General features: G+C 41.5%; 1 protein-coding gene across 2 annotated transcripts in view; it reads left to right on the forward strand.

Annotated features, from left to right (window-relative positions):
• Nucleotides 1–27,744, forward strand: part of LOC137426732 (F-box only protein 11) — a 164,158-nt gene that overhangs the window by 127,823 nt on the left and 8,591 nt on the right. For both annotated transcript variants that reach the window (XM_068115549.2, XM_068115550.2), the window contains 14 exons: nt 536–668; nt 961–1,067; nt 7,085–7,196; nt 7,324–7,430; nt 12,031–12,168; nt 12,323–12,540; nt 12,700–12,785; nt 12,918–13,012; nt 20,680–20,802; nt 20,897–20,982; nt 21,135–21,211; nt 21,480–21,623; nt 22,994–23,104; nt 23,362–23,469. In XM_068115549.2, coding sequence (XP_067971650.1) covers nt 536–668; nt 961–1,067; nt 7,085–7,196; nt 7,324–7,430; nt 12,031–12,168; nt 12,323–12,540; nt 12,700–12,785; nt 12,918–13,012; nt 20,680–20,802; nt 20,897–20,982; nt 21,135–21,211; nt 21,480–21,623; nt 22,994–23,104; nt 23,362–23,469 — 1,645 coding nt within the window. The remainder of the gene's footprint in view (nt 1–535; nt 669–960; nt 1,068–7,084; nt 7,197–7,323; nt 7,431–12,030; nt 12,169–12,322; nt 12,541–12,699; nt 12,786–12,917; nt 13,013–20,679; nt 20,803–20,896; nt 20,983–21,134; nt 21,212–21,479; nt 21,624–22,993; nt 23,105–23,361; nt 23,470–27,744) is intronic.

Consider the following 27,744-nt stretch of genomic DNA (forward strand, 5'->3'; position numbering starts at 1 on the left):
CTCCAGTTTGAAGCATATGCTGTTATCTCTCTTCTACTTATGTCTTTTCTCTCTCGTGTTCTCGCTCTCCCTCTTTCTCTCTCTCGCTCTCTCAAGGGGCCTTTCATTTTTACATGTCATCTTTAATTGAAATCAAGCATAACAGTGGGTTTACGTCTGTCCGGCAGTGGTCCGCCGACCAGCGGTTAAGCATCTCTAATCTAAATCGTCATTCCCAGATGTGCTCACTATTATTCCCCCACAGCCCCATTGCTTTTCTGATGTATAGTTGCCTTCTTATTCTTCATAAGAAAGAAATCTTCATAAGAAATCTGAAAATCTTCCTGCTAGGAAGTATTTTGCTTTCCCATTTGGGTGTTTTCGGCTATTCGTCTTCAATGTACAAAATTAACAATGCTTCTTCTAATAATCTGTTTGAACACGATGTAATTGAATATTGTATTTGTGAATACAGTCCAAACAGATGAATAGTGTACATCCTGACGTATCGTTCTGTCTTGCCCCAATCCTTCCCACCTACCTCACTGGACCGAAGTACTACGAGACTATCGAGGATGCCCTCGGTGGACTACATGAGGGTCGGTTTGACGGCCCGATATTTGTGCACTCTGGTGTCTATACAGAGGAGTGGATCTATATTGATTCGCCCGTCTCGATCATCGGAGCAGGCATGCCATATCTCTTCAAATGCTTCCGGGCAATCTCCTCCGAGGATTGCTTTGCCTATTCTCTATTCTCTCCTAATCTTCCACCCTCTCCCCCTACTCCCCCCCCCCCCCCCCCCCAACCCGCCGTGTTTTTTAAACCAGCTAACCACCATGTGGGCCTGTTTTCTTTTTTTTCTCTTTAATTTTAAGAAAAAGGTTAAAAACTAATTTACGGATGTGATTCTGAAAAGTAAGGTGTGTGGGTATTTCTTCACAGATGTCTTATCTTTCCACCCCTCTCACTTTTATGTAGCACCCGGAAAAATAACGGATAAGGTGATTGTAGAGAACATGCGGGACTCCACCGTGGTGTTTATGGAAGGAGCTGACGATGCCTACATTGGATACATGACCGTTAAGGTGAGTTTACCTCCTGACATGATAAAACGATGTTGGCGTTGGTCGCAGGTACGATGGCTTTGTTCATCCAAATGAAAAAGAGACACCTACATATTTATGGTGTGGAATAAAATTGAGAAAAACTAGAAATTAGCAAAACCCATTAGAATCACCCTTTAGGACGACCCTTTAGAATTACCCTTTAGAATTACCATTTAAAATTACCATTTAGAATTACCCATTAGAATTACCCTTTAGAATTACCATTTAGAATTACCATTTAGAATTACCATTTAGAATTACCATTTAGAATTATCCTTTAGAATTACCATATAGAATTACCATTTAGAATTACCCTTTAGAATTACCCATTGGAATTACCATTTAGAATTACCCTTTAGAATTACCCTTTAGAATTACCCTTTAGAATTACCATTTCGAATTACCATTTAGAATTACCATTTAGAATTACCCTTTAGAATTACCCATTTCCTACGGAAGGAAATCTCATTTCCTTTCACAAAGCCCGAAACAAGTGTGTGTCCACCCTCAGGAGAGCCAGGAAACAATATCTCACCGTTCTCAAGACCGAACTCTCTTATCTGTCTCCCTCTTCCAAATCCTGGTGGCGTCTGGTCAAATCTGTTTCTGGTGTTTGTTCCCCCTCCATCCCCTCCCTCACCTCAAACGGCTTAACGGCTGACTCCGCACGTGAAAAAGCTGAATGCCTCAACTCTGTGTTTGCCTCTAAATCTTGTGTCCCAAACCCATCCCTCTCTGTACCCACCGTACCCAGTCGTACCCAGCTGCTCCTGGACTCTGTGTCCTTTCCTCCTGACAAGGTGGAAAAGTTTCTGTCAACCCTCGACTCTGATTCTGCAACTGGTCCTGACGGCATCAGCCCACGGGTCCTAAAATCATGTTCTTCCGCTCTTTCACTCCCTCTTTCTGTTCTCTTCACCCTCTCTTTTGCTCAAGGCCATCTGCCATCTGCTTGGAAATCAGCCAACATCACCGCTTTGCACAAAAAAGGTGCAAAAACAGATCCTAGCAACTACAGACCAATCAGCCTTCTCCCAATTATCAGCAAAGTAATGGAATCCATCATTGCTTCAGATATGAAATCTTTCCTCTTCTCCAATGGCTTGATCTCTGATCATCAATTTGGTTTCAGACCTGGTCACTCTACTCTGGACATGCTGCTTCTGCTTTCTCAACAATGGATAGAGGTCCTCAATGCCAAACAGGAAATTAGAGCTGTCTCCCTTGACATTTCACGTGCCTTCGATACGGTCTGGCACCCTGCTCTGCTCACCAAACTCTCCTCTTTTGGTATCCATGGAAATCTCCACGCATGGCTGGCAGACTTCCTCTCTGGTCGTAGTCAACGTGTGGCCCTGAATGGGTTTCTCTCATCTCCTCTTCCTGTTCAGGCTGGAGTTCCCCAAGGTAGTGTTCTGGGCCCTGTGCTTTTTCTGGTCTTCATCAATGATCTCTCTGACTCTCTTGGAAATCCTCTCTATCTCTTTGCTGACGACTCTACTCTCTGTCGCTCCATTCCTCATCCCTCAGATCGGCAGTCTGCAGCCTCCTCACTCTCTGCAGACCTGGACAAAATCACAGACTGGGCATCCAAATGGAACATGTCTTTCAATCCTGATAAATCTCACACTCTTACGATGTCTCTCCGAAAAGACCGACTGGACAACCCTCCCATCCACTTTCTGAATAATCCTCTCCAAGAAGTTCTGTCACTCAAGCTTTTGGGTCTCACTATTTGCCATGATCTTTCCTGGGAAAACCACATTTCAAATCTGGCCTCCAAAGCCAGTCGCCGACTGGGCATCCTCCGTCGTGCGAAGTCCTTCCTTGGCACACCTGAGCTCCTCACCACATACAAGGCTTTCATCCGCAGCTCTATGGAATACTGCTCTCCCCTCTGGTCTGGTGCTCCTGCCTCACACCTAGCTCGTCTTCACGCTGTTGAAACCAAAGCGTTCAGAATCATTGGAATCTCCCGCGATGAAGCTAACTCCAAGGGCCTTTCACTCACTCACCGCAGGCAGGTTGGTGGTCTTTCCGTCTTCTAACGACTCCTCTCTGGCCTTGCCCCCCCCAGCTCTCTCTGGGCTCTGTCCCCCAAATATTCCTACAGGTCGCACAAGATCTGCCTGCAACCCTCTTATGGTTAAACTGCCAAAATCAAGACTTTCTGCTCACCTTCACTCCTTCATTCCTCTTTTCTCCCGCCTCTGGAGCAAACTCCCTCACTCTCTTCAATCCCACTCCACCCTCCAGGTCTTTAAAACAGCTGTTCACCACCATCTCTTATCCTCCCCCATCCAAAACCTTGATCTTTTCTACGCCCGCTAATTTCGGTCCCCTTGTGTTTTATACCTCTCCCCCCCCTTCCCACGCCTCCTCCCCCCAAGCCCTCTCCCTCCCACACTTCTCCCTGCTCTCAAATGTTGTGGTTGTGTGCTTCCCCTTCTCTCCCCATCTTGTCTTCCGCTCCCTCTTTTTGTATATTTTGTTTGTCTGGTTGTTTTGTTAGTGAAATAAATGTTAGCTCTTTCACGAGCCTCGATTCAGTATACAAAAAAAATAAAAAAATAAAAAATTAGAATTACCATTTAGAATTACCATTTAGAATTACCCTTTAGAATTACACATTAGAATTACCATTTAGAATTACCATTTAGAATTACCATTTAGAATTACCATTTAGAATTACCATTTAGAATTACCATTTAGAATTACCCTTTAGAATTACCCTTTAGAATTACCATTTAGAATTACCATTTGGAATTACCATTTAGAATTGCCATTTAGAATTACCCATTGGAATTACCATTTAGAATTACCATTTAGAATTGCCCATTAGAATTACCATTTAGAATTACCATTTAGAATTACCATTTAGAATTACCATTTAGAATTACCCTTTAGAATTACCATTTAGAATTACCATTTAGAATTACCATTTAGAATTACCATTTAGAATTACCCTTTAGAATTACCCTTTAGAATTACCCATTAGAATTACCATTTAGAATTACCATTTAGAATTACCATTTAGAATTACCATTTAGAATTACCATTTAGAATTACCATTTAGAATTACCATTTAGAATTACCCTTTAGAATTACCCTTTAGAATTACCCATTAGAATTACCATTTAGAATTACCATTTAGAATTACCATTTAGAATTACCATTTAGAATTACCATTTAGAATTACCATTTAGAATTACCATTTAGAATTACCATTTAGAATTACCCTTTAGAATTACCCTTTAGAATTACCCATTAGAATTACCATTTAGAATTACCATTTAGAATTACCATTTAGAATTACCCTTTAGAATTACCCTTTCAAATTACCATTTAGAATTACCATTTAGAATTACCCTTTAGAATTACCCTTTCAAATTACCCTTTAGAATTACCCTTTAGAATCACCCTTTAGAATTACCCTTCAGAATCACCCTTTAGAATTACCCTTTAGAATTACCCTTTCGAATTACCCTTTCGAATTACCATTTAGAATTACCATTTAGAATTACCATTTAGAATTACCATTTAGAATTACCATTTAGAATTACCATTTGGAATTACCCGTTAGAATTACCCATTAGAATTACCATTTAGAATTACCATTTAGAATTACCCTTTAGAATTACCCATTAGAATTACCATTTGGAATTACCCTTTAGAATTACCCATTAGAATTACCATTTAGAATTACCATTTAGAATTACCATTTCGAATTACCATTTAGAATTACCATTTCGAATTACCCTTTAGAATTACCCTTTGGAATTACCCTTTGGAATTACCCTTTGGAATTACCATTTAGAATTACCCTTTAGAATTACCATTTGGAATTACCCTTTCGAATTACCCTTTAGAATTACCATTTCGAATTACCCTTTAGAATTACCCTTTGGAATTACCCTTTGGAATTACCATTTCGAATTACCCTTTAGAATTACCCTTTGGAATTACCCTTTGGAATTACCATTTAGAATTACCCTTTGGAATTACCCTTTGGAATTACCATTTCGAATTACCCTTTAGAATTACCATTTGGAATTACCCTTTGGAATTACCCTTTAGAATTACCATTTCGAATTACCCTTTAGAATTACCCTTTGGAATTACCCTTTGGAATTACCATTTAGAATTACCCTTTAGAATTACCCTTTAGAATTACCATTTAGAATTACCCTTCAGAATTACCCTTTAGAACTACCCTTTAGAATTACCCTTTAGAATTACCCTTTAGAATTACCATTTAGGATTACCCTTTAGAATCACCCTTTAGAATTACCCTCTGGAATTACTCTTTAGAACCCCCTTCGGATTACCCTTTAAAAACCTCTAGCATTACACTTTAGAACCCATTGGAATTAAACTGGCTGGGTTAGAAAGGTTCCTCTTCATTTTTGACGGATGGAAGGAAGGAAATAGACAAATATTGAAGCGGCTTCACTGCTTAAAAAAAACTGACAAAAAGGAGTATGGCAGAAGAGAAGGAATGGAGGATGAAAGAGTTGTGGAAGGTTGTGGAGTATGTGAAAATTATGTATGCTCGTAATTATGCATATGCTCGTAATTAGCAATTAGTAATTAGCATATGCTCGTAATTCTAAAGGGTAATTCTAAAGGGTAATTCTAAATGGTAATTCTAAAGGGTAATTCTAAAGGGTAATTCTAAAGGGTGATTCTAAATGGTGATTCTAAATGGTAATTCTAAAGGGTAATTCTAAAGGGTGATTCTAAAGGGTGATTCTAAAGGGTAATTCTAAAGGGTGATTCTGAAGGGTAATTCGAAAGGGTAATTCTAAAGGGTGATTCTCAAGGGTAATTCTAAATGGTAATTCTAAATGGTAATTCTAATGGGTAATTCTAAAGGGTAATTCGAAAGGGTAATTCTAAAGGGTAATTCAAAATCGTAATTCTAAATGGTAATTCTAAAGGGTCATTCTAAAGGGTAATTATAAATGGTAATTATAAATGGTAATTCTAAATGGTAATTCGAAATGGTAATTCTAATGGGTAATTCTAAAGGGTAATTCTAAATGGTAATTATAAATGGTAATTATAAATGGGAATTCTAAAGGGTAATTCTAAATGGTAATTCTAATGGGTAATTCTAAAGGGTAATTATAAATGGTAATTCTAAATGGTAATTCTAAATGGTAATTCTAAATGGTAATTCTAAATGGTAATTCTAATGGGTAATTCTAAAGGGTAATTCTAAATGGTAATTCTAAATGGTAATTCTAAATGGTAATTCTAAATGGTAATTCTAAATGGTAATTCTAAAGGGTAATTCTAAATGGTAATTCTAAATGGTAATTCTAAATGGTAATTCCAAATGGTAATTCTAAAGGGTAATTCTAAAGGGTAATTCTAAATGGTAATTCTAAATGGTAATTCTAAATGGTAATTCTAAATGGTAATTCTAAAGGGTAATTCTAAATGGTAATTCCAATGGGTAATTCTAAATGGTAATTCTAAATGGTGATTCTAAAGGGTAATTCTAAAGGGTGATTCTAAAGGGTGATTCTAAAGGGTAATTTTAAAGGGTGATTCTGAAGGGTAATTCGAAAGGGTAATTCTAAATGGGTAATTCTAAATGGTAATTCTAAATGGTGATTCTAAATGGTAATTCTAAAGGGTGATTCTAAAGGGTGATTCTAAAGGGTAATTCTAAAGGGTGATTCTGAAGGGTAATTCTAAAGGGTAATTCGAAAGGGTAATTCGAAAGGGTAATTCTAAAGGGTAATTCTAAAGGGTAATTCTAAAGGGTAATTCTAAAGGGTAATTCTAAAGGGTAATTCTAAAGGGTGATGGAGTTGGGAGTAATGAGATTCATGGGAAGAAAAAAACAGCAAAAAAAGAGGTTTACGTGAGGGAAGTGGGAATTAGGTCAAAACTTCAACATTATTGTGTGCACAGTACACGCGTGAATGTTCCTCAAACGAGCATTTGGAATGAGAACGCTGGGCCTTCCCTTCTTGAATTGACAGTTCAACCCTGAAGACAAGTCTGGGAACCACCACAACACCCACCACTGTTTGGAGATAACCGTGAGCTGCCGTCCAGTGCTTGACCATTGTGCCATCCGGAGCACATGCACCGGTAGGTAACCTGGCAGAAAGCAAATTGTGTGCATGCTGTTTAACCTGTGTGTTACATCTGTGCGTGTGCGCGTGTTGGCATTAGTTCATAATTATAAACCACCACGTGCTTTCTCATGCCGTTGCAGTTGGTTCGGCGGTGTGCGTCAGCGGCCAGGGCGCCTGCCCAAGCATTCGTCATTGCAGCATCAGCGACTGTGAAAATGTCGGTCTGTATATTACTGACCACGCACAGGTGTGTTGCATCTGGTTATGTACCAGTCTTAGGTAGTTGGTAAGTTTTGTTTTTGTTTTAATGCCTTAGGTGGAAAAACAACATTTTCATTGGTAGATTTGCCATGATTTATGCAAGTACGTGCTAGATTTGCAAGATCAGAAATGATGTAAATCACTGCACGTGAAATACACTATTATTATTTATTAATCTCTTACCCGGAAAGGACTATTGGTTTGCTCTCCATCTGTCTATCCATCCCACCTATGGTTTTCAGACTTTTTTCCATACCTTTAACATATTCAACTGAAACTTGGTACGTGGCTTTATTATGATAAGTTACAGAAGAAGTTTGAGTTTCGGGGTGTTTCACCAATTTTCCACGGAGGTATGCCCTTTTTGAACTTGGAAAATACCATATATTATACATTGGTCAGTTTCCACACTTTTCCCCCTCACCCTTTAACATATTGAACTGAAACTTGGTAGGTGGCATGTATTGCAAAGCAGTTCTCCCTCTTGTTATTCATATTTAAGCCTCTCCCCATTGGAATAGGGGGACGCTTATTCCTGTTCTCGGTTCACGTGCATCATTAAAAGTAATTATATTAGAAACTCGAGTTGTAAGGCCCTTTATGTCATTATTTACTCGTGTCATTAAAAAAAACCATTCGATTTGGGAATTTGGGGAAAAGTGCATATGGAATACGGTATGCACGCAAAGCCACGAGCCTTCGACTTTCTTATCCCAGGGAGATACTGTGCAAACACTGTTCACATAGCACTGTACAGCTCTGTACAAACTCAAAATTTGCAGACAGAATATGTGGAAATGGTGAATGTCAAACAATGAACCAATAAATTCCACATTCCTGTGCCACCTGTTTATTTTTATTTTTTTTCTTTGGCTAAGCCTCCTAATGGAGCTGACACACACACACACACACTCACTCACTCACTCACATAGACACACATAGACACACACACACACGCATGGACATACTGACAAAACAAACACTTAACACAGCCACTGAGTTTGGAGGAAGTGCCGTCACTTCCCGGGATACTCTGAGTACCAGTGACATCATAACAATGGCGCTGCTTTTCTCACCGTACTCAGTGGAGCATTTCCCCAAGAGGAATTTATTCCTCCCCATGGATGCCAACCGGTGGGGATTGTCAGTGCTCTATCCTTTTCAAGCAAAGAAGCAGCACATACCATTTTTAAAGTCTTTGGCATAACATGAACCGGTCCAAACCGGATGGGTGTTTTTTAGGAGACACCATCTCCTTACTGGATGGCCATTGGCTCCCTACGGGAGGTCATCTGCACTTTGCCAGGTGTTGGTTTTTGGCCTGGCAGGGTGTCAGTCACCCTCCCCACTACCAAAGCCATTGAGGGGTGTCAGTTTAGTCGGTTACATATTACCAGTGGCAGTCCCAAAAGACTGACATGACTAAATTTCAGTTCATAAAATCATGAGCATAAAAAGAAGAAGCTTAACTTTGCCAATTGAATCGAATCAGTAATCCAATGTCAAAGATGCTAAAACCACCAATGATAAGTCAATGTGAGAAGTCGATGTGAAAAGGGAAAGCTCATTTTTAATTTAATTCTTCTTTTTATTCATTAATTCTTAATTAAATTAATTAAGAGTTAATTCTTTCTTCCTTTTTTGTTTTATTTTTCATCATTAAAAATGGCTGAGTATTTGATATATTGCAGTATACTAGCAACGGTACCCACCCTGTGGGCGGGGCTTCAATTGGGAGGCCCAAATGAAAAGGCTAAATATCAGAAATTGAAGGCTTTTTTTCTTTTAAACGATTTATATAAACATCCGTTAAATCTCGATCGGTGCAGCCGTTTGTGCGGCATCCGGGAAAATAACGTCATGCGGGAGCAAGTATCAGCAGGATGTGGCAGTGTGGGAGTCCACGTTTCTGATCCTCCTTCATGCCGAAGTAGCCCACCACTTCTCCAAGCATTCCGCTCTTCAGATCCGCCATGACAGATTTAAGCTTGATACTGAAGACACGGTGTGTACCCCGGTTTAGAATAGGTACACCGTATCCCTGCGCATCGTAAGAGGCGACCAAGGGTTGGCGTCAGGAAGGGCATCCGGCCATAAAAAACATTGCCTCAAACAGGGAACCATGATTGTCATGGGGCCCGCAAGGCTAACCCCCGCACTAGCGGGGAAAAATGGCCTTAAAACGATCATTCATTCATTTCACTGAAGACGCGTGCAGTTAGTCCTCCCGATGTCGTATGTACTCCCGATACGAGTTTCCTTCATTGTAAAAACTTCCAAATCAACAGTTAAAAGGATTTTGAGCTGATAGCTGTTACGGCCTTGGCAAGATCGATGGAAACAGCGATCTGTTAGCGTATTCACTGCCCAAATAGCTATGTGGAATTTTCACATGTAGAGATTAAACTAATCGTGTTCACAATCGCTATGTCGATGAACTCCCGATACGTGTTTCCTTCAGTTGAAATGGGTTAGAATTCTCTCAAGCATGGATTCAACCCGTGTCCTTATAAAAGGTCTTTGTCCGAGGTCACCGAGTTCGATCGGTGCAGCCGTTTGTGCGGCACCCGGGAAAACAACATCGTCACAATGAGAACAATGAACGTTATGCGAACGTGAATGTTATGCGTGAGTCCAAACCTGAGAATGCTGGAGACTAAAGCTGAAATTGGGAAAACTATATAGCCGATTTTACTCCTGGAGATCCCAGGGTTATCCACCCAAAATATCGTTGCGATCAGTTCAGCAGTTTTTACGGTACCTTCGAACAGACAGACGGATGGACATTTGGTGAATTATAGTAAGATTATGGTGCCCAACATGACAGTTACATTGGTTCTGTTATGACGTTTAAAGTTCCGGTTTGATGTACAAGCTGGGTCATCAAAAAGTCAGTATTTCAGACTCTGAAAAGTCGTTAAAAGTCATCTATCTATAATTCCAGTAATCTCTGTCTGTACGTTTGTTTGTCTGTGACCGCTGTTTCTCGACAACCACGGGTCCGATATACTTTTAACTTGCCAGGTATATTGCTGGGGACCCGAGGATGTGCCTTTTCAAGGTTTCATATTAATCGGACAATTACTTACCGAGCTATGTCCAAAAAACGATTCAACCAATCAGAGAGCAGCGAACGATCGCGTGTGCCGGCGTTGCGAATGGACCAAACCATTCCATGTAAATAGAGGGGGGGGTTCTGTGGTCGTTGCGAATGGACGAAACCATTTCATGTAAATAGAGGGGGGGGATTGTCACTGTACTCGCAAGCCGTTCGCCGTTCGCTTTGGCGTTGCGAATGGACCAAACCATTTCATGTAAATAGAGGGGGGGGATATAATTTTAGATAGATATATAGTACGGGCATATATATAGTACGGGCATGCCCTAGTTATATTTCAACTCCCTTAACTTGCAGGAACCATGCTGTCGGGTTTGCTTTTTAGGATTAGTGCCCCCAATTTAAATGATACCTGAGTTTTTTACACCCCCTGTAGTTCTTAACCACCATTTCGGGGTTTTTTCTTTATTTCCTGCCAATTTCCGACCTGTATCTCAGAGCCGTTTGGGCCTTTCAGACTGTCATTTAAAATCTATAATGGGAATATAAAGGATGCAGGGTTGACGCTTTTTACCTTGACCTAATTTTCAGGTCATGACCTAATTATAAACACTTAAACATTTTTCACCATTACTCGGCTAATGTTTGTCCAATCAGAATGAAACCGCCCTCTCTACATAACCTTGGGCAAGGTACATTTACGCTTCATTTACATCATACCCCTCCGAGTTAAAGGCAAGGTCAAAGGGCGGGCTGAATTTTATTTTATTTTTGTCCTCGCTCAATTTTTTCCAATCGGGAATCTTGGCCTTCCAAGATGTTCTTGCATCATCATAATGTACCTGCACTGAAGTTGTACACTTGATATTTGTTTGGTGTCCTTGACCTACTTTTTCAGATTAAGACCTAATTAACAAAAAAAAACTTTTTTTGATCATAACTTGAATAATTTTCCTCCGATTTTTGGGGATAGATTGTAGATGGGGACACATTTTCTTGATTTATACTCTATCCCTAAATGTTGAAGGTCAAGGTCGTATAGCGGTCCGAAAAAATGGGCCTAATCATTGGATTGCGGGCCAAGGATAAATCGCAAGAGATCGCCAAGTCTATGCCGGGAGATGCTTACCCTTGGCGATCACTTTGTGTCGCAGATGTCTAGTTTTTGATTGATTTTGCAGTCATATTTTGTATTTCATGTTGTGAAACAGAGTAGTTTGAATACATTATTTTAGCTTTATTTGGTGTTGCAAAGGCCTGTGTAACTAATAAGTTTCCTTAAGTCTGCATCAGTGCACTGAAATTGCCACGTAATATATTGGCCTACTTGTGTGGATGCGCTGGCAGAGAAAAAGATTCATCCATAAGCAGCAAATATAACAGGAGGGAATTCCTCAGTTGTGTTTGCGGAATGTCTTGAAAATGTGGAAAGCAGAGATTTGCCATGCTTACTGGTGTACTCCATAGTGGATTTTTCTTTCAATGTGCATCATCAAAAATGGTTTTGTTGTGTCTGCTGTGTTGTTAGGGGCTCTATGAGGACAACGACATCCTAAACAATGCATTGGCAGGAATCTGGGTGAAAAACCATGCAAACCCCATTGTAAGGCAGAATCGGATCCACCATGGACGTGATGTTGGGGTCTTCACATTTGACCATGGAATGGTGTGTACCTTGAGAAGCACAATGCTGGTTCATTTTCATTGCACTATTTCTCATACGGTTATTTTTCCTCATTCGAGTTCAATTCTACTCAAATATTTTCCATGCAATCCACCTTTCCTCCCTTCAATTCTTCCACAACTTCTTGTCCTTCCAGGGCTACTTTGAAGGCTGCGACATTCACCGTAATCGCATCGCAGGCTTTGAGGTTAAGGCCTATGCCAACCCAACAGTTGTGCGCTGTGAGATTCACCATGGGCAAACCGGAGGCATCTACGTGCATGAGAAGGGCCGGGGCCAATTCCTAGAAAATCGTATCTATGCTAACAACTTTGCTGGAGTTTGGGTCACGTCCCACAGTGACCCCACTATTCGGTACGTTTGTGGTTTAACCAGGGTCATATTTTCCAAATCTTGCTGTACCTTTGTCATTGTTTTGAGCGACCATGTTGTGTCGATTTGTTGTTTCGGATGTTTAAGCTTTAATCCTTGACAATCTTTTAACCTGTATGTACATTTGTTTATTTATTTAAGTGGCAATACCATCTTCAACGGCAACCAAGGTGGAGTTTACGTGTTCGGTGACGGAAGGGGTCTCATTGAAAGCAACGATATTTACGGTGAGGTTCAAGAGGCGCCACTTTGGTTTCACCACACCACAAGAAACACCACAGTGTGATGCAGCTTTAGTTGAGTGATTAATCTACAGTGGTGTGATCTCATCGGATTTGCTTGACCCTCGTGTCTTGCAGGGAATGCCTTAGCTGGAATCCAGATCAGGACAAACAGTTGTCCTATTGTGAGGCACAACAAAATTCATGATGGTCAGCATGGAGGGATCTATGTGGTGAGCAACGGCTGAATATCGCATTGTATGACTTGCTTCTGGTTACTTGCAGGTGCTCGTGCACGTCTGTCTGATTGTTTAACTAGTTAACCCATTTTTCTGTTTGTCCATCTCTCAACTTTGGTAATTATGTACTATATATGTATCTGTTGTTTTCATAAAGCTTTACATTTCAAGCTTCATGTTTTTGTCGTTTGTTATGGGCCCTTCTGTATCAATGGGATAGAAAAGTGTGACTTGTAAGTAAATGTTTGAAAAACATATCCTACGATGAGTGGCAAAATAAAAAGGGAAGTCAGCTGACCTTTCCTACAAACAGTTGTTTTGTTACCTTGGCAAGTTTGTTTTTGCCTCAAATTCAAATTGTCACCTTATTTAGAACACAAGCATTAGTGAATGTGAACACAAGCATTCGTGAATGTAAACACAATAAACTAACTAGAATGGCACTCGGTAGAGCGCATACATCTGCCAGGCTGAACATTTACGTTTTGTATCCCACTGATGGACTGCATCTGGACCTGGACCAAAATCTAATCGGCTTGTTCTTGTCACCCAGCCAACTCATCCACAAAGTTTCGTCCGATTCCGTGCACAACCTTTTGAAATATCATGCCATATACAGCAATACCCCGTTTTACGCCATTTCGACCTACGTCAAATCCGACTTTACGTCACTCCTACATCATCCCGGCTGTCAAGAGCTATTGTCGAGAGAAGAAAATTCAATTTAATTGCTGCTGATTTTGGACAATGCACCTGGCCATCCCACTAACCTCGGTGATTTCGACCCCAATGTGAAGGTGGTGTACTTGCCACCCAACACCACATCGCTCATCCAGCCTATGGACCAGGGTGTGATAGCACTTTTTAAGCGCTACTATCTCCGCCGCACTCTTCGTCAGGCTGTCGATGCAACGTCGGAGGAGGAAGGCATCAACATCCGGCAGTTTTGGAAAAACTATAACATCTACCAGGCAGTGCTTAACATCAATGCTGCATGGTTGGAGGTTACGCAGTCGGTGATGAATGGGGTGTGGAAGCGTTTGTGCCCCCACCTTGTTAATGATTTCACGGGGTTTGATGCGCCAGTCAAGGCTGTGTCGAAAAACTTGGTTTCCCTCAGCGCTGACCTGCAGATGGAGTTGGAGGAGGAGGATTTCGACGGTTTGATCAAGGCAGACAAGCAGCCTTTAAATAATGAGGACTTAATGGCGTTGAAGGAAGAGCGCCGCGAAGAGGATGAGCTTCCAGAACCAGAGCCAAGGAAATTCACCGTAGCCGAAATGCAGAAAGGTTTTTTATCACCTCTCCAAGTGTCTTGCAATATTTGAGGCACAAGACCCAAACGCCGAGCGTTTCGCAAAAATTATGAATGGCACCAGCAACCTTTTTCTCCCGTATAGGACCATCTTAACTGAGAAGAAGAAGCGCACAATTCAAGGGACTTTGGATCAGTTCCTACTTAATGTCGAGAAACGCAAGGCCTCTACTAGTTTTGATGAGTCGCCGAAGAAGCCCCGCATATAGTGTTCATTACTCTTTAAAAAATATGGCTAAAATGTGTTTTTTGTGTTCAGAAGAGACGCCAAGTTTAAGGTGAATAACATAATTTTATTAATTTTATTTATTATTTGTTACAAATTCATTTATTAATTGTGTTCATTACTCATTAAAAAATATGACTAAAATGTGTTTTTAGTGTTCTTTAAGGTTTAGCAATAGTTATATACTTTTGCGAGTTGTTTACTCTAGTTTTACGGTGTTTGTCTTCATTTTAAGGCATTACACCCGGTTTACGTCAAAAACCGAGTTACGTCGGCTTATGGAACCAATTAATGACGTAGGCCGGGGTATTGCTGTATAGCTTTTGGCCCTATCTCTCAATGGTGAAGAATCACTTAAAATTAAAAGAAAGTTTGCTTATCTGGATATTCACCAAAACGAATCAATTTGTCTTTGTCATACACCCAACCTCTTTACCCAGTTTTGTCTGATACATCCATAACTTTTTGAGATATCCTGCTCACAGACAAGCAGGGATGAAAACGTAACCTCTATCCACCTTTGGTGGCGGAGGTAATAATAAAGGACTCGTGTCATTAGGTTTTTAATAAGTTTTAAAGACAAAAGACATGAAGTGATGTCGTTAACCAAAAAAAATTCCATTTTATTTCAAACTAGCGTGTATCGGCTCGCTGCGCTCGCCTCAACCACACGTCGCCGCAGAGGCACGGGCTTGTTTTAACTGTGCATAATGACCTGACTGAACTTGAGTTTCTGTATTATCATGATTTACAACAATCATAACACAAACATTTATTTTTTTTAAATTTCTTTGTAATCTTGGTGATATTTATTTGTAATTAAAAGGATCCAAGTGGTATAAAGCTCTGAATGGTCAAGGGTCCAAGATGTCTAATTGGTCTGAAGGGTGTAAGGGGTCTAAATGGTGTTAAGGTCTAAGGGGTCGAAAGGTACTTAAGGGGCATAAAGGTTTAACGGGTATAAAAGGTTGGAAGAGTGAAGGGATCTAAAGGTGTCTAAAGTATTGAAAGGTTCTTAAAGGTAAAAGTGGGCTCAAGGGTCCTGTGGGTCTTCAGGATCTTGAGGTCTTATGGGTCTTACGGGTCTTACAGGTCTTTTGGGTCTTCGGGGTAATTTGGGTCTTTCAGGGTCTTCAGCGTATTTTGAGTCTTCGAGATCTTCGTGGTCTTTTGAGTATTTTGGGCATTCGTGGTATTTTGGGTCTTTTAGTGTAGCAGCATAGCAAACCTGTTGTGCATTTTGTGATACAAGCACCAAATTTGGCACAAATGTACATTAATATGTTGCGAACATTTTCAGATATTGGGCCACTTGAAATTCTCTCTTTATGTCCGCCACATTGGATTTCAAAATGGCTGCCACTTGAAATCTACATTTGCTATTATCTCTGGACGTAATGCAGCTATTGACTTGATTCTGGTATCTAAATGTATGTTTTTGGGGGCAAGGAATCCAATGGTACCAATTTCAACTTAATATTATCTATCACAGTCTGTTATATAATTTTATTTGGAAATTATCTAGGCAAATATTGGATTCAACACAATACTTTGAAAAGAATGTCTTAGTTCTGTAAATGTCTTAGGTATAATACTGACATGCTACATGGTCTAGTATTTGAGGCTAGGTGTACTGGTATCTGAGGCTAGGTATATACCGGTACTGAAGATACGTGTACATAAACAGTGTCATGTTAACAAGTTCAGCATTGCCACAAGTACATGTATGTTGTTGACTCATCGTCATGTGCAGTCCCCTTCACACACACAGAGGGCTGTGCACTGAAGGGCAGCCTTTTTGCACTTGCAGCGCCTCACACACCCTTTCTTGCACTTGCAAGAAACCAGCTCAATGCAGCTGTGAGCTGCCTCAGTTAGCCTGGTCCAGTAAGGTGTGTACTGTCCTTCTCCAGTCCTTGACCAACCCCAGTTGGTTGGTGGAGGGAGCTCTGGTGCTGGCAGCAGTATCTGACCCCACACATGTCCACCTTGATACACTGCCCTCTTGACATGTTCCTCCAGAGCTGCCTTCGTTGGAGGGATGAGCTGCACATTGTTCTTCCTTGCGAAGAGTTTCCTCCTGGCCTTGTCAATGTCTGTGCATTTGCTGGTTCGATCATACAACAAGATCACGAACCTCTCGATGATGGGCATTGCATCGTCTGGTATGTCACGAGGTGCAGAGGACAGCAGCAGCAGCGCCTCAGTGAGTTCTGGCAGTACCGTCCAGACTGCCCACGCAGTGTTCTTGCCATGTCTATGAAAACTAGACACAGTGTCGCATCCAGTTAGAGCGTGGAACATTGGCAGTGCACGAGCCTTCTCTCGTCCCAATCCAGCTGCTATTTCGTGTGCTGCTAGGTATCGGAAACTCTGGCCTGTTCCGAATGCCAGCCACAGTTTGTCTTCTGGTTGCAACTCCTGTGCCAGGGACACTGCCAGCACCACAACATCGGTGTCTACAGTCCGGATGAGTATTGCATGGTGTCCATGCTGGACTGCGTGAGATGCATGCAGCAACATCCGACTGTCAGCCTCTTCATGGTTACATGGGGCGAGTGAGGTCAGATCTGGCAGTAGTGGCTTGCTGAGCACTGCCTCTCCATCAGTAATGATGAGTTGCTTGTCCTCCTGGTCAAACCATTCCATGAGAGCTGCTGAGAGGAACCTGTGGCAATTGCTGCAGGGTTAGTGTCTGCCATCTGTTCCTTGATGCTGGGTCCCTCTAGGATCATACTGACTAGGGCAAGCAGCAACGGTGGCACAGATTCTTCTTGACATACTTCAGGGAATCCTGTGAAGGGCTTGGCTTCTCCAAACATGTGACGGCGAACAATCTGTGCAGCATGGGCAAGATGGACTGCATCACTATCACTGTCCAGCTCGCAGGCTTTGGCAAGAGCAGCACCGACATCTTCTTCAAATGCCATCAGGATGTCTCTCCCCTTGGTGTGTGCCCGCATGTCAGGAAACTGAGCCAACAGTCTCTGTTTCAGTCGTGTGGAGTGGACTCTCGTGTCGAGCTGGACTCCTAGCTGTTCCATTCTGGACTGATAGAGCTGGACAAGGTCAGCCAATCTGAATACTGGTGCCGTCTCCTCATCTTGTCTGGTTTCTTCAATGTAGAGTACGAGTTCAGCGAAGACAACTGCCGACATTGCTCGCTCTTGTTTTGTGTCCTGTGATCCTGTTGACTGGGCCTTTCTTGTGCGATTGTAAAGTCCTATCAAGCACCGTGGGTGATACTGGGCGTCCAACGCTATCATGTCCCCACCACTGAGACGGCCCAGCAGTTCTGTATCACCAAGAAGGGTTGCACAGGCACGCACCCGTTTGTCCATTTGGAATGTTGCAGCTTTCCGAAGACTGTCAGCCCCAGCAGGTTGTTCACAGAAGAAACAATTTTCTGGGACCTTCTTCTCTGTACTCGATGAGCGTGAATGTAACCTGGTGCGTTTGCATGCAGCTTGTTCCTCATCGCTCTCACATTCTTTCTTGAGTGCTCTCTTTTGTGCTCTCTGCAGTTTGGTGTTGTTGTACTGGAGCCTGCATGTCTGATGATATTTTGCACCGTGTGCAACCATCGCAGCTTCAATGCCATGACCATCATCGAGTCTTTCCAGGTGAAATGATCCTGGAAGCTCTCCAAGTTCACTGAATTTGACCAAATTCTCTGCGAGTGAACTGTACCCACTCCCAATGTCTTTTCTCTTTGATTGGTCAGGTTTGGTCAGTGTCTCCGTCTTGTCCTCTTGACATATAAGGCATAACTTCCAGTCAGTTGTGGTGAGGTGCTGTGATGTTGATGGTGAAGTTCGCTCAACATCAGCTAGTCTGAAGCTCTTGGACATGGTGGAACTGTCTTCTGAATCTGCAACGATACAATGATATAATGTTAACATTTTGTTATATATATAATAGAGGGGTTTCCTCCGCCATACTAATGGAGAGGAGGATAATTCCTCTATATCGTAGAGCATTTAGCTTGGCACACTTAGGGAATTAGTTTTGTGAGATTATGCCGGAATTAAATTTTCACCCATACCGGAGGCAAGAAGAGAAATAAAATCACATGAGATTCTTTAGTTAAAAAATATTCCCAAATTTATTGAATATTTACAAAACATTTGAATTCATAAATTCTTACAATATTTACACAGCCAAGATTTAAATATAAATCAGTCTAAACTCTTATTAGGTTGGACAGTACATTTTCCAGACATACCCCGTTCTGTTAATTACAGCCTTCGTGTTAAATTCAGAACATGTCAAAACTGTCAGTGTGGAATACACACTTCACTCAAAATACTACTTTGTATAAAACATTTCTAATTTAAAGCCTTATAGTAAGAATTTCAGATAAACCCCAAAAAAGTAAGACCAGGTTGGCTATTAGACAACCTGCCTCTGTCGTGCCCACCAGACAAGTGGTTTTAGCCAGCACACATGTGTATCAGGTAAGCTTGTGCTGAGTACATCATACCTGAACAACTCAGTGAGGCAGAACACAGCAGTGCACACCAGGGTGACCCCTTCAGTGCATAAACCAATTAACCTGTCCACTGCAGGGCATATAGAAATGAAGTTATTTTCTGCATATAATAATAATATAAGTTCAGTTCTATATAACAATTTCTGTTATCACCACTACCACTACAACTACCACTACTACAAGCTTTGTCTGGAATTTTGTGGACTAACAGACAAACAGACATACAGACAAGCTGGGATCAAAACATTACCTCCTTCCACCATTGAGTGTAGAGGTAAACATCATGGAAATTATATCATGCCCTAGATTTAATTCATGCTTACCCGTGTATTTGCTTCACTGGTTCACAAGGTCTTTTGCATACATGTAATTCAGACTCTCGTCTTCATTGCTGACCACACAATGTTGTCTAGCTGAGCCCAGATTGTATGTAATTAACTCATTTATGTGGAGTCACAAGGTGATTTAAACACAGCCACACACAAAGAACACAGTTGATGTGGGTCAACACACATGCAGCCTCTCTACTCTTTTATTTGGGTCAGGGCTGTGATTAAAGACATGTAGTGGAGTCATGTTTGTAAACATTGTTAAAGACATGCTACAGTGCATTGTTAAGGAAACAAGACAGATGGAAGCCTATACAAGAAATTTCTGTACTCTAGAAACACAAAAGATGGCTTAAAGGGTCTAGGAAAAGGGGATTATGCATGTTTGGTATTTATTGACAATATGAATGTAATGTTACATAAAATATGCATATGAAAAACACAAATGAATGGGTCACTTTGTTTCCTAATGGGATATGAATTTATATTTTAGACTGCCAGTATATATGAGCTTGTCTGAGTTGTTACTAGTGATTTAGTATAGTTTTTTTATTTATTTATATTTACAGAACTAAGACATTCTTTTCAAAGTATTGTGTTGAATCCAATATTTGCCTAGATAATTTCCAAATAAAATTATATAACAGACTGTGATAGATAATATTAAGTTGAAATTGGTACCATTGGATTCCTTGCCCCCAAAAACATACATTTAGATACCAGAATCAAGTCAATAGCTGCATTACGTCCAGAGATAATAGCAAATGTAGATTTCAAGTGGCGGCCATTTTGAAATCCAATATGGTGGACATAAAGAGAGAATTTCAAGTGGCCCAATATCTGAAAATGTTCGCAACATATTAATGTACATTTGTGCCAAATTTGGTGCTTGTATCACAAAATGCACAATTCTTTTGAATATTTGGGCTAAGCCGCCCCACTATTTGGGTCTTCATGGTCTTTAAGGTCTTCAGGATCTTTTAGCTATTTTGGGTCTTCGTGGTCCTTTGGGTCTTTAAGGATCTTTGGGGTATTTTAGATCTTCAGGGTGTTTTTGGACTTTGGGGCCTTTTGGGGTCTTCAATGTATTTTGGTCCTTTTGGGTCTTCTGGGTCTCTGTTGTATTTTGGGTCTTTAAGGGACTTCGTGATATTTTGGGTCTTTAAGGGTATCCCCCCTCTCCCCAAATTCATAAATATAAATGAAAAGCAAATGTACCATCACAAGATTGTAAAAATGTCAGTATTGCTTTTGCACTGACACAAGCAGTGACATTGTAACTGTATGTGAAACTCCCAGCATGAGAAAGGCCAAGGTGTCATTGAAGAGAATGAGGTGTACAGCAACACATTGGCAGGGGTTTGGGTCACCACAGGCAGCACTCCCGTATTACGCCACAACCGCATCCACAGTGGGAAGCAGGTAACTCGGCCTATCCACAGTACGTGAGACTTTATGACTTTACATATCCGCAAGCGTATGCATTGATTGACGTTGGGGTGTGGCTTGTTTGCAGGTTGGGGTGTATTTTTATGACAATGGACACGGTGTGCTCGAAGATAATGACATATACAACCACATGTACTCGGGTGTGCAGATCAGGCAAGGTTGCACGCCATTCTGTGATTGTCACTCCCTGAAGCCACCAAGAAAACAATATAAATATATATATATATTTATGAAATCTCATCATTGATACCTCGTAATCAAATTTTTGCTCTTTTGAGTTTTATTTTTCTTTCGTCTGGCTATAGGACGGGAAGTAATCCCAAGATCAAACGTAACAAGATCTGGGGAGGGCAGAATGGAGGAATCCTGGTGTACAACCTTGGTGAGGACCCGCACCCTCCACACGCTTGGCTTATGGATTTATTACATCCAATATTGTCCTGATATTTGGCTCCTTCAGTGGCCATGTGACATTGTTGTTCATAGCTGGAACATTTGTTGGAATGCAGCATTTGCAATTTGCCAAGTCATACATTTGAGCTTCTCTGAATAATGTATCGCTGAAGCGGAGGTGGGGAGACGGGTGGACGGAATGCTTGCCATACATGAGGGTGATAATCACATTGTGAATCTTTGTCCTGCATCACAAGGCCTTGGTGTCATTGAAGACAACGAGATATTCGACAATGCAATGGCGGGCGTGTGGATCAAAACGGACAGCAACCCAACGCTGAAGAGGAACAAGATCCACGATGGTCGTGATGGGGGAGTTTGCATTTTCAATGGTGGCAGAGGTACATCTCATGTCGGGTTTATCCCTTTCTTCTACCCAATCGCAGATCCACCTCTAAGTCAGGGGGTCCTTGCGCAGGTGCTATGTCGCATATGTTAAGTATTTATTTTTTGAGGATGTAATTATACAGAATAGGCCATGTGTTACAAAACAAGTATGTGGGAATGTAAGTTCACCAAAATGAGATTTTATTTTTCTAATTGCAAAGTCAATCAAAATGTTTTCTGAATGGTTACTACAACTCAATCAATCGAGATGGTTGTGGGGAATTCGGCCAATCGGATGTTGTGCCGACAGCATGTTCTCTTCTCTTCATTGGAGGCGAAACAAAATATTATTTAAAATCATATTTCCAGTGCACGTAACTTTTTGCTGCCATCTTTTTCATCTTGGTTTGTCGTCTGTTGTCTTTCTCCGTTTATTCTTCAGAATATGCTTTTTGCAACTCTTATGTATTCTGGAGATACTTTTAAGGCATGGCCTCAAAAACAATTCTTGATCGGTATGTACACATCCTCGAAGCTGAAGCATTCATTATTTCTGCTTTGCTTTTGGGGTTGGTCATTGTGTTTTGAGCATTGTAATTTCTGCAGAAAGGTTTTGTATGATCGAAGAGAGGATTCCACTGACATTTGGTTTGTTCTCCTGTCCGAGAATGATCCAGTTATACCGTTCACATCTGTCCTGCCCACAGTTGATAATATCCTTAAATTGCAGTCATGGCTTTTGTGTTAGTTTAACACTTCCGAGGAGTTCCTCCTCAATTTTACCTGCACTTACTGAGACCATACTCGGTCAGTGTAGTCTTCTTCTTTCATATGTATCATATGGCTGCAGATAGCATCATTTGCTGGGGCGCAACTGTGCCGAAAAGTGCCCTTCGAGCATGAATGTTTTGTAATTTTGCCAGGCTGCTGGCGAAAGCTTGTCTACTGTTGTTGAAGAACACTGTGGGATATTTAACACTCACCAACTGATGCTGGCAGGCAGGACAACTAGCTTAATGTCCATCCGAGGGACAGCGCACGCATTTATTGATGCGTCGCTCTGCTTTCAAAATACCAGGATGATTTTTTATAGCCGAGTCGAGGATCAAACATAGGCTAGATGGCTCGGATGCTTACCGAGTGTGCTTTCCTCTCTGCTATTCTACCATTCCAGTCAGTCGAGTAATATAAATATATTGTAAATTATTTAAATGTCGCACACACTACACACTCCATCCAATTATCCAACATCCTTGGGGGCAGGAGTGGGGAGTTCATTTATTAGTCATATATTGGGGTTTTTTGACCAATCCTCTCTCCCCCACATTTTCTACCCCCCTTGCATATGTAATAAGTAGATGGCTGTTTATCCGCTTTCTTGTAGGCATTCTCGAGGAAAACGACATCTTTCGCAATGCGCAAGCTGGCGTACTCATCAGTAACAATAGCCACCCAACGCTGCGACGCAATCGCATTTTTGACGGGTTTGCAGCTGGTACGTATGGTTTTGCACCTTTCATTCCCTCCTTCCTTCAACAGAATCCATTTTTGCCTTCTTTTTTCCTTTTGCATTTCTTTTTTAACCTTGTGACTTAGGTTTTCGTCACCTTGTTTTGACCTCTCACATCTCCCACCTCCCCACATTGAAAAAATTTTTTATCCAGAAGGCTCATACAGAATGTCATGACTAACGTGTTGTATCATTAATGTAACTGCATCACTACCCTGAAAGTAATAGTCTTGTTTCAACAGGAATCGAGATAACGAATCATGCGACTGCTACTTTGGAAGGAAATCAGATCTTCAACAACAAGTTTGGCGGTCTTTTTCTGGCATCGGGTGTCCTTGTAAATATGAAAGGTACTTTTTAAGTGAAACACGAGTTTTGAACACACGGATACTCGATCTGATATTTATTTATTTTTAAATAACATTGCACCATTCCATTAATCAATGAATCATGAAGCCGCAATTGCAACCTTGATGAATCTGGAGCGTGTGCCTGCTTTCACATGCCCTTGTCGGAAAGATACTCTTGCATCACTCGTTTTATTATGCAGGTCAATTCTGTGTTCTTATCAGAGTTGTATAAAGAGATTTATTGATGTTAAGACCAGGAAAGCACACTGGATATCTGATGATGCAATATCTACAAAATATTGCATCATCACTCAAAAAAAGGCTTTCAATGGGCAAGGTGCTTTTCCTGCACAGTTGGATACTATTCGTCCCCTACTTGGAGGGGACTATAGGTTTGCTGTCTGTCTGTCTGTCTGTCCGTCCATCCCACCTGTGGTTTTATTCACTTTTTCTATGCCCTTTAACATATTCAACTGAAACCTGGTACACGGCTTTATTATGATATGGTACAGAAGATGTTTGAGTTTTGGGGTGTTTTGTCAATTTTTCTATTCCCTTCCCCTTTTTCTATTTTATCTATTCCCTTTTTGTTTGGAACAACAACATTCATTCAGACCGGTAGAGGACATGTATTGCAAAGCAATTCTCCTTCTTGGTCTTCTGTGTTTGGTAGTTGTGTACCAATTAAATCGGTAAGAAAATGGAACTGATACTACAGAAGAAAACTGACAGTTGTTTCTTTGCGTGAAGAATGACTTGGTTCAAGACGAATTGCATCCGGAAGTGAAATTTAATAGCCTTGGTTGGAATCCTGAAGAGAGGTGTAAGGAAACAGGTAGTATGAAGAGGAGAATGGCACAAGGAAACCGGCATTGTGAAGAGAGAGAGAAAAAGGATGAGGATTAAGGGGCTTCAGAAGATCAAATGTTGAAGCCCCCATGTCTCAGGCACACAACAGCATTGTCACCCAATTTTCGTCTGCCTGGGAGAACTATTGTGTGGGATTGAGCAAGCTACATTTCAGGGAATCCTTTTGGAGACTTGGGTTTCCATGCCTATAGGCCTTGCAAGAAGCTGTACCTCAGTCCCAGAAGAGCAGTCAAAGCTGACAATCCAGCATCGTGACGGAAAGGTTTAAAAATGCAATTTCCAACACATGCTCCCTGATACAATCAAACTGATTTTGTTTTGGATATAAAGTCAAGGCTTGTGGAGGAGCTGGAACAGAGAATGGATTAGGACGTAGCAGAACAAAAGGAACAGTTGAAGGAGAAAAGGGAAAACACCAACAGCAGGGTTGAGGGACAGAATTGAGGGAGACTTAGAGAAATAAGAGATGTTGGGAAGAATGAGGGGTATGGAAAAGACACAAGGAAGGAAAAAGCTCTCTGGAAAGAAAAACTGGAAAATTGGAAAGAGATGGGCTCAGGGAGGATTAATGGCCGCATAACATGGTACACAACAATAACATCTTGGAAGAAGAACATGGCCGCATAACAGCGATCACAGTCATTACCCCATGCCTGCAAAGTGAAAAGCGGGGTTAAGCAATTGGTTCACTGTCTGTCTGTCTGTCTGTCCATCCACAAACATCAGTTTATTTTTGAGAAACGACTTTATTTCAATTGAATGTTATATTTTGAGCACAGCTCGGAAAACAAACCTGCAGTTTAGCAATACTTTGGCTCTGAATTTGTCCCAGTCGCACATGCACTGAGAAGAGCGAGATAATATTTACCTCTGCCACCGAAGGTGGATGGAGGCTGTGTTTTCACCCCTGTCAGTGTGCTTGTTCCCTGGAGGGAAGAATGAGATGGAAGAGTGTGGACGTTGGTTCCACAGGTGGGGGTTAAAAGAGGAATAAATGAGTGGAGGTGAGCAGTGGTTCTGGATTTAGGCAGTTTCACTAGAGAGAGTTGCTGGTGGACTGTGCGAGCCCTGCAGATACCTTTGGGGCGGGGGAGGTGGGGAAGGACAACGCACGGAAAGAACATAGGGGTGCAAGACCAGAAAAGATGCGTAGAAGACAGAGACCACCGACCTGTCTGCAATGCCGAAAGGATATGCCCATAGACTCTGCTTCAGCGCGGGAGATTCCAATTATATTTATGGCCTTTGTTTCCACGACATCAAGCTCAGCAAGTTGTGAGGCAGAGGAGAGATCAGTCAGTACTTCATCAAGCTGTGGATGAAGGCCTTGTAGGTGGATATGAGTTCAGGTGTGCCAAGGAAGGACTTTGTATGACAGAGGATGCCCAGTCAGTGTCTGGCTTTGGAGGCCATCTTTGAAATGTGGTTTTCCCAAGGGAAATCATGGCTGAAAGTGAGACCCAGGACTTTGAATGACTAAACCTCCGCAAAAAGATTGTTAATAAAGTAGATTGGGGTAAGGGAAGGAGGTTGCCAGACGTTCCCTTCCGAGAGAGATAGTGGGTGTTTGAGATTTGTTGGGATTCAAAGACATATAATCAAGTGTTTGACCAGCTTTTGATTTTTTTCGAAGGTCTGAAGAAAGGGAAGAGGCTTCGTCTGCCTGTCTGAAGGATTGAGAGAAGTCACGGAAGAGGGTGTAGTCATCAGCAAATAGGTAAAGAGGATTTTCCAGTCAGAGAGATCATTGATGAAGATCAGGAATGGGACTGGATCTATAACAGTGCCTTGAGGCACTCCAGCACTTTGTTAATATACAAAAATATAGGTGGCTGAACGCTTTTAAACAAGTGTGGCTTAAATATACCGCTGGCCTTTATGGAGAGCCCAGCCAGCACATATATTTCATTCTTTTGGCAATATCTTTTGTTTGGGGGGTTTTGGATACAAAATGTAGGCCCATGGAAGGAGTGTTTCTTTTTAAAAAAAAATCATTTTACAGAGTAAAAAGGCAACACTGATAGTGGGGCAATGGAGGAACAGTTGGACACAAGCAAGGGAATGAATGAACAGGAAAAGGGGAGAGAGAGAAGAGGAGAGAACACATTAACCTGCAAGTAAAAGTTGAGTTAGGTCATGTTAATGGGGATCGCAAAGAAAAAAAAATCACGACTGGGGATTACACCTCTACAGGGAAGAACGCAATTGAACCATTTCCAGAAGGAAGTTCCACAAAAGGGAGAAACAAGGAACAGAGGTGTTGAGATGTGGAGAAATCCTGGAGTTTGAGTTTAACCAGGAGGGGCTTTGCAACTTACTGGAAGAACACGTACATCCTAGTGGATTGGAGGGGGTCAGAGGACCAGGAAGAGAGCCGATTTTAAAATAGCATCGACCTGTCTACGATTTGAGAGCAACAGGCGTTTTACTTGAGCTTCATAAGGGAGAGTACTCCATTGAACTATGGACAAAGGCCGTGAGTTTTTTTGATTTTTTAAAGGAAAGATTTGGAATGGCAGAGCATGCCTCGTCTGTTGCTGGATTTGGAAGCCAGTTTTGCGATGTCATTTGGCCAGGATAGTTCATGGCTGATGGTGAGGCCTACAATTTCAACAGACTGAACCTCTTCCAGTCGCTGCTCATGTTAATAGATATATGGGTGCATTTGATGATCCTTTTGGTGCAACATGATGAGATTGTCAATTTATTTCAGGATAAAGGGCATGCATCATTTGTCAGATTGGCATTTGATCAATTCCAGATCAGCAGAGAGGGATGCACCTGCTGTCTTCCTGTCAGTGGGATAGGGTGCTATAATGACACAATATGGAGTGATCTGCATAAACAAAGATAGGGTTTTTTCCCAAAGCATCAGAAAGGTCATCTATCTATAATTCCAGTAATCTCTGTGTGTTTGTTTGTACGTTTGTACGTTTGTACGTTTGTTTGTCTGTGACCGCTGTTTCTCGACAACCACGGGTCCGATATACTTTAAACTTGCCAGGTATATTGCTGGGGACCCGAGGATGTGCCTTTTCAAGGTTTCATATTAATCGGACAATTACTTACCGAGCTATGTCCAAAAAACGATTCAACCAATCAGAGAGCAGCGAGCTATCGCGTGTGCCGAACGTGGCGGACACACTCTGCCTCGGATGGCACATTTGAGAGCGTATTCATTTATTTCACGTTTGCAAACTATGTTGGCGCTATGTTGGCGTTAAACTATGTTTTAAAACTAATAAAAACCCCGGGGGGATTGTCACTGTACTCGCAAGCCGTTCGCCGTTCGCTTTGGCGTTGCGAATGGACCAAAACATTTCATGCACCAAACCATTTCATGTAAAGCGTTCGCCGTTCGCTTTGGCGTTGCGAATGGACCAAAACATTTCATGGACCAAACCA

This window comes from Myxine glutinosa, chromosome 5, assembly GCF_964187855.1.
Source record: "Myxine glutinosa chromosome 5, kmMyxGlut1.1, whole genome shotgun sequence".
NCBI lineage: Eukaryota > Metazoa > Chordata > Myxini > Myxiniformes > Myxinidae > Myxine > Myxine glutinosa.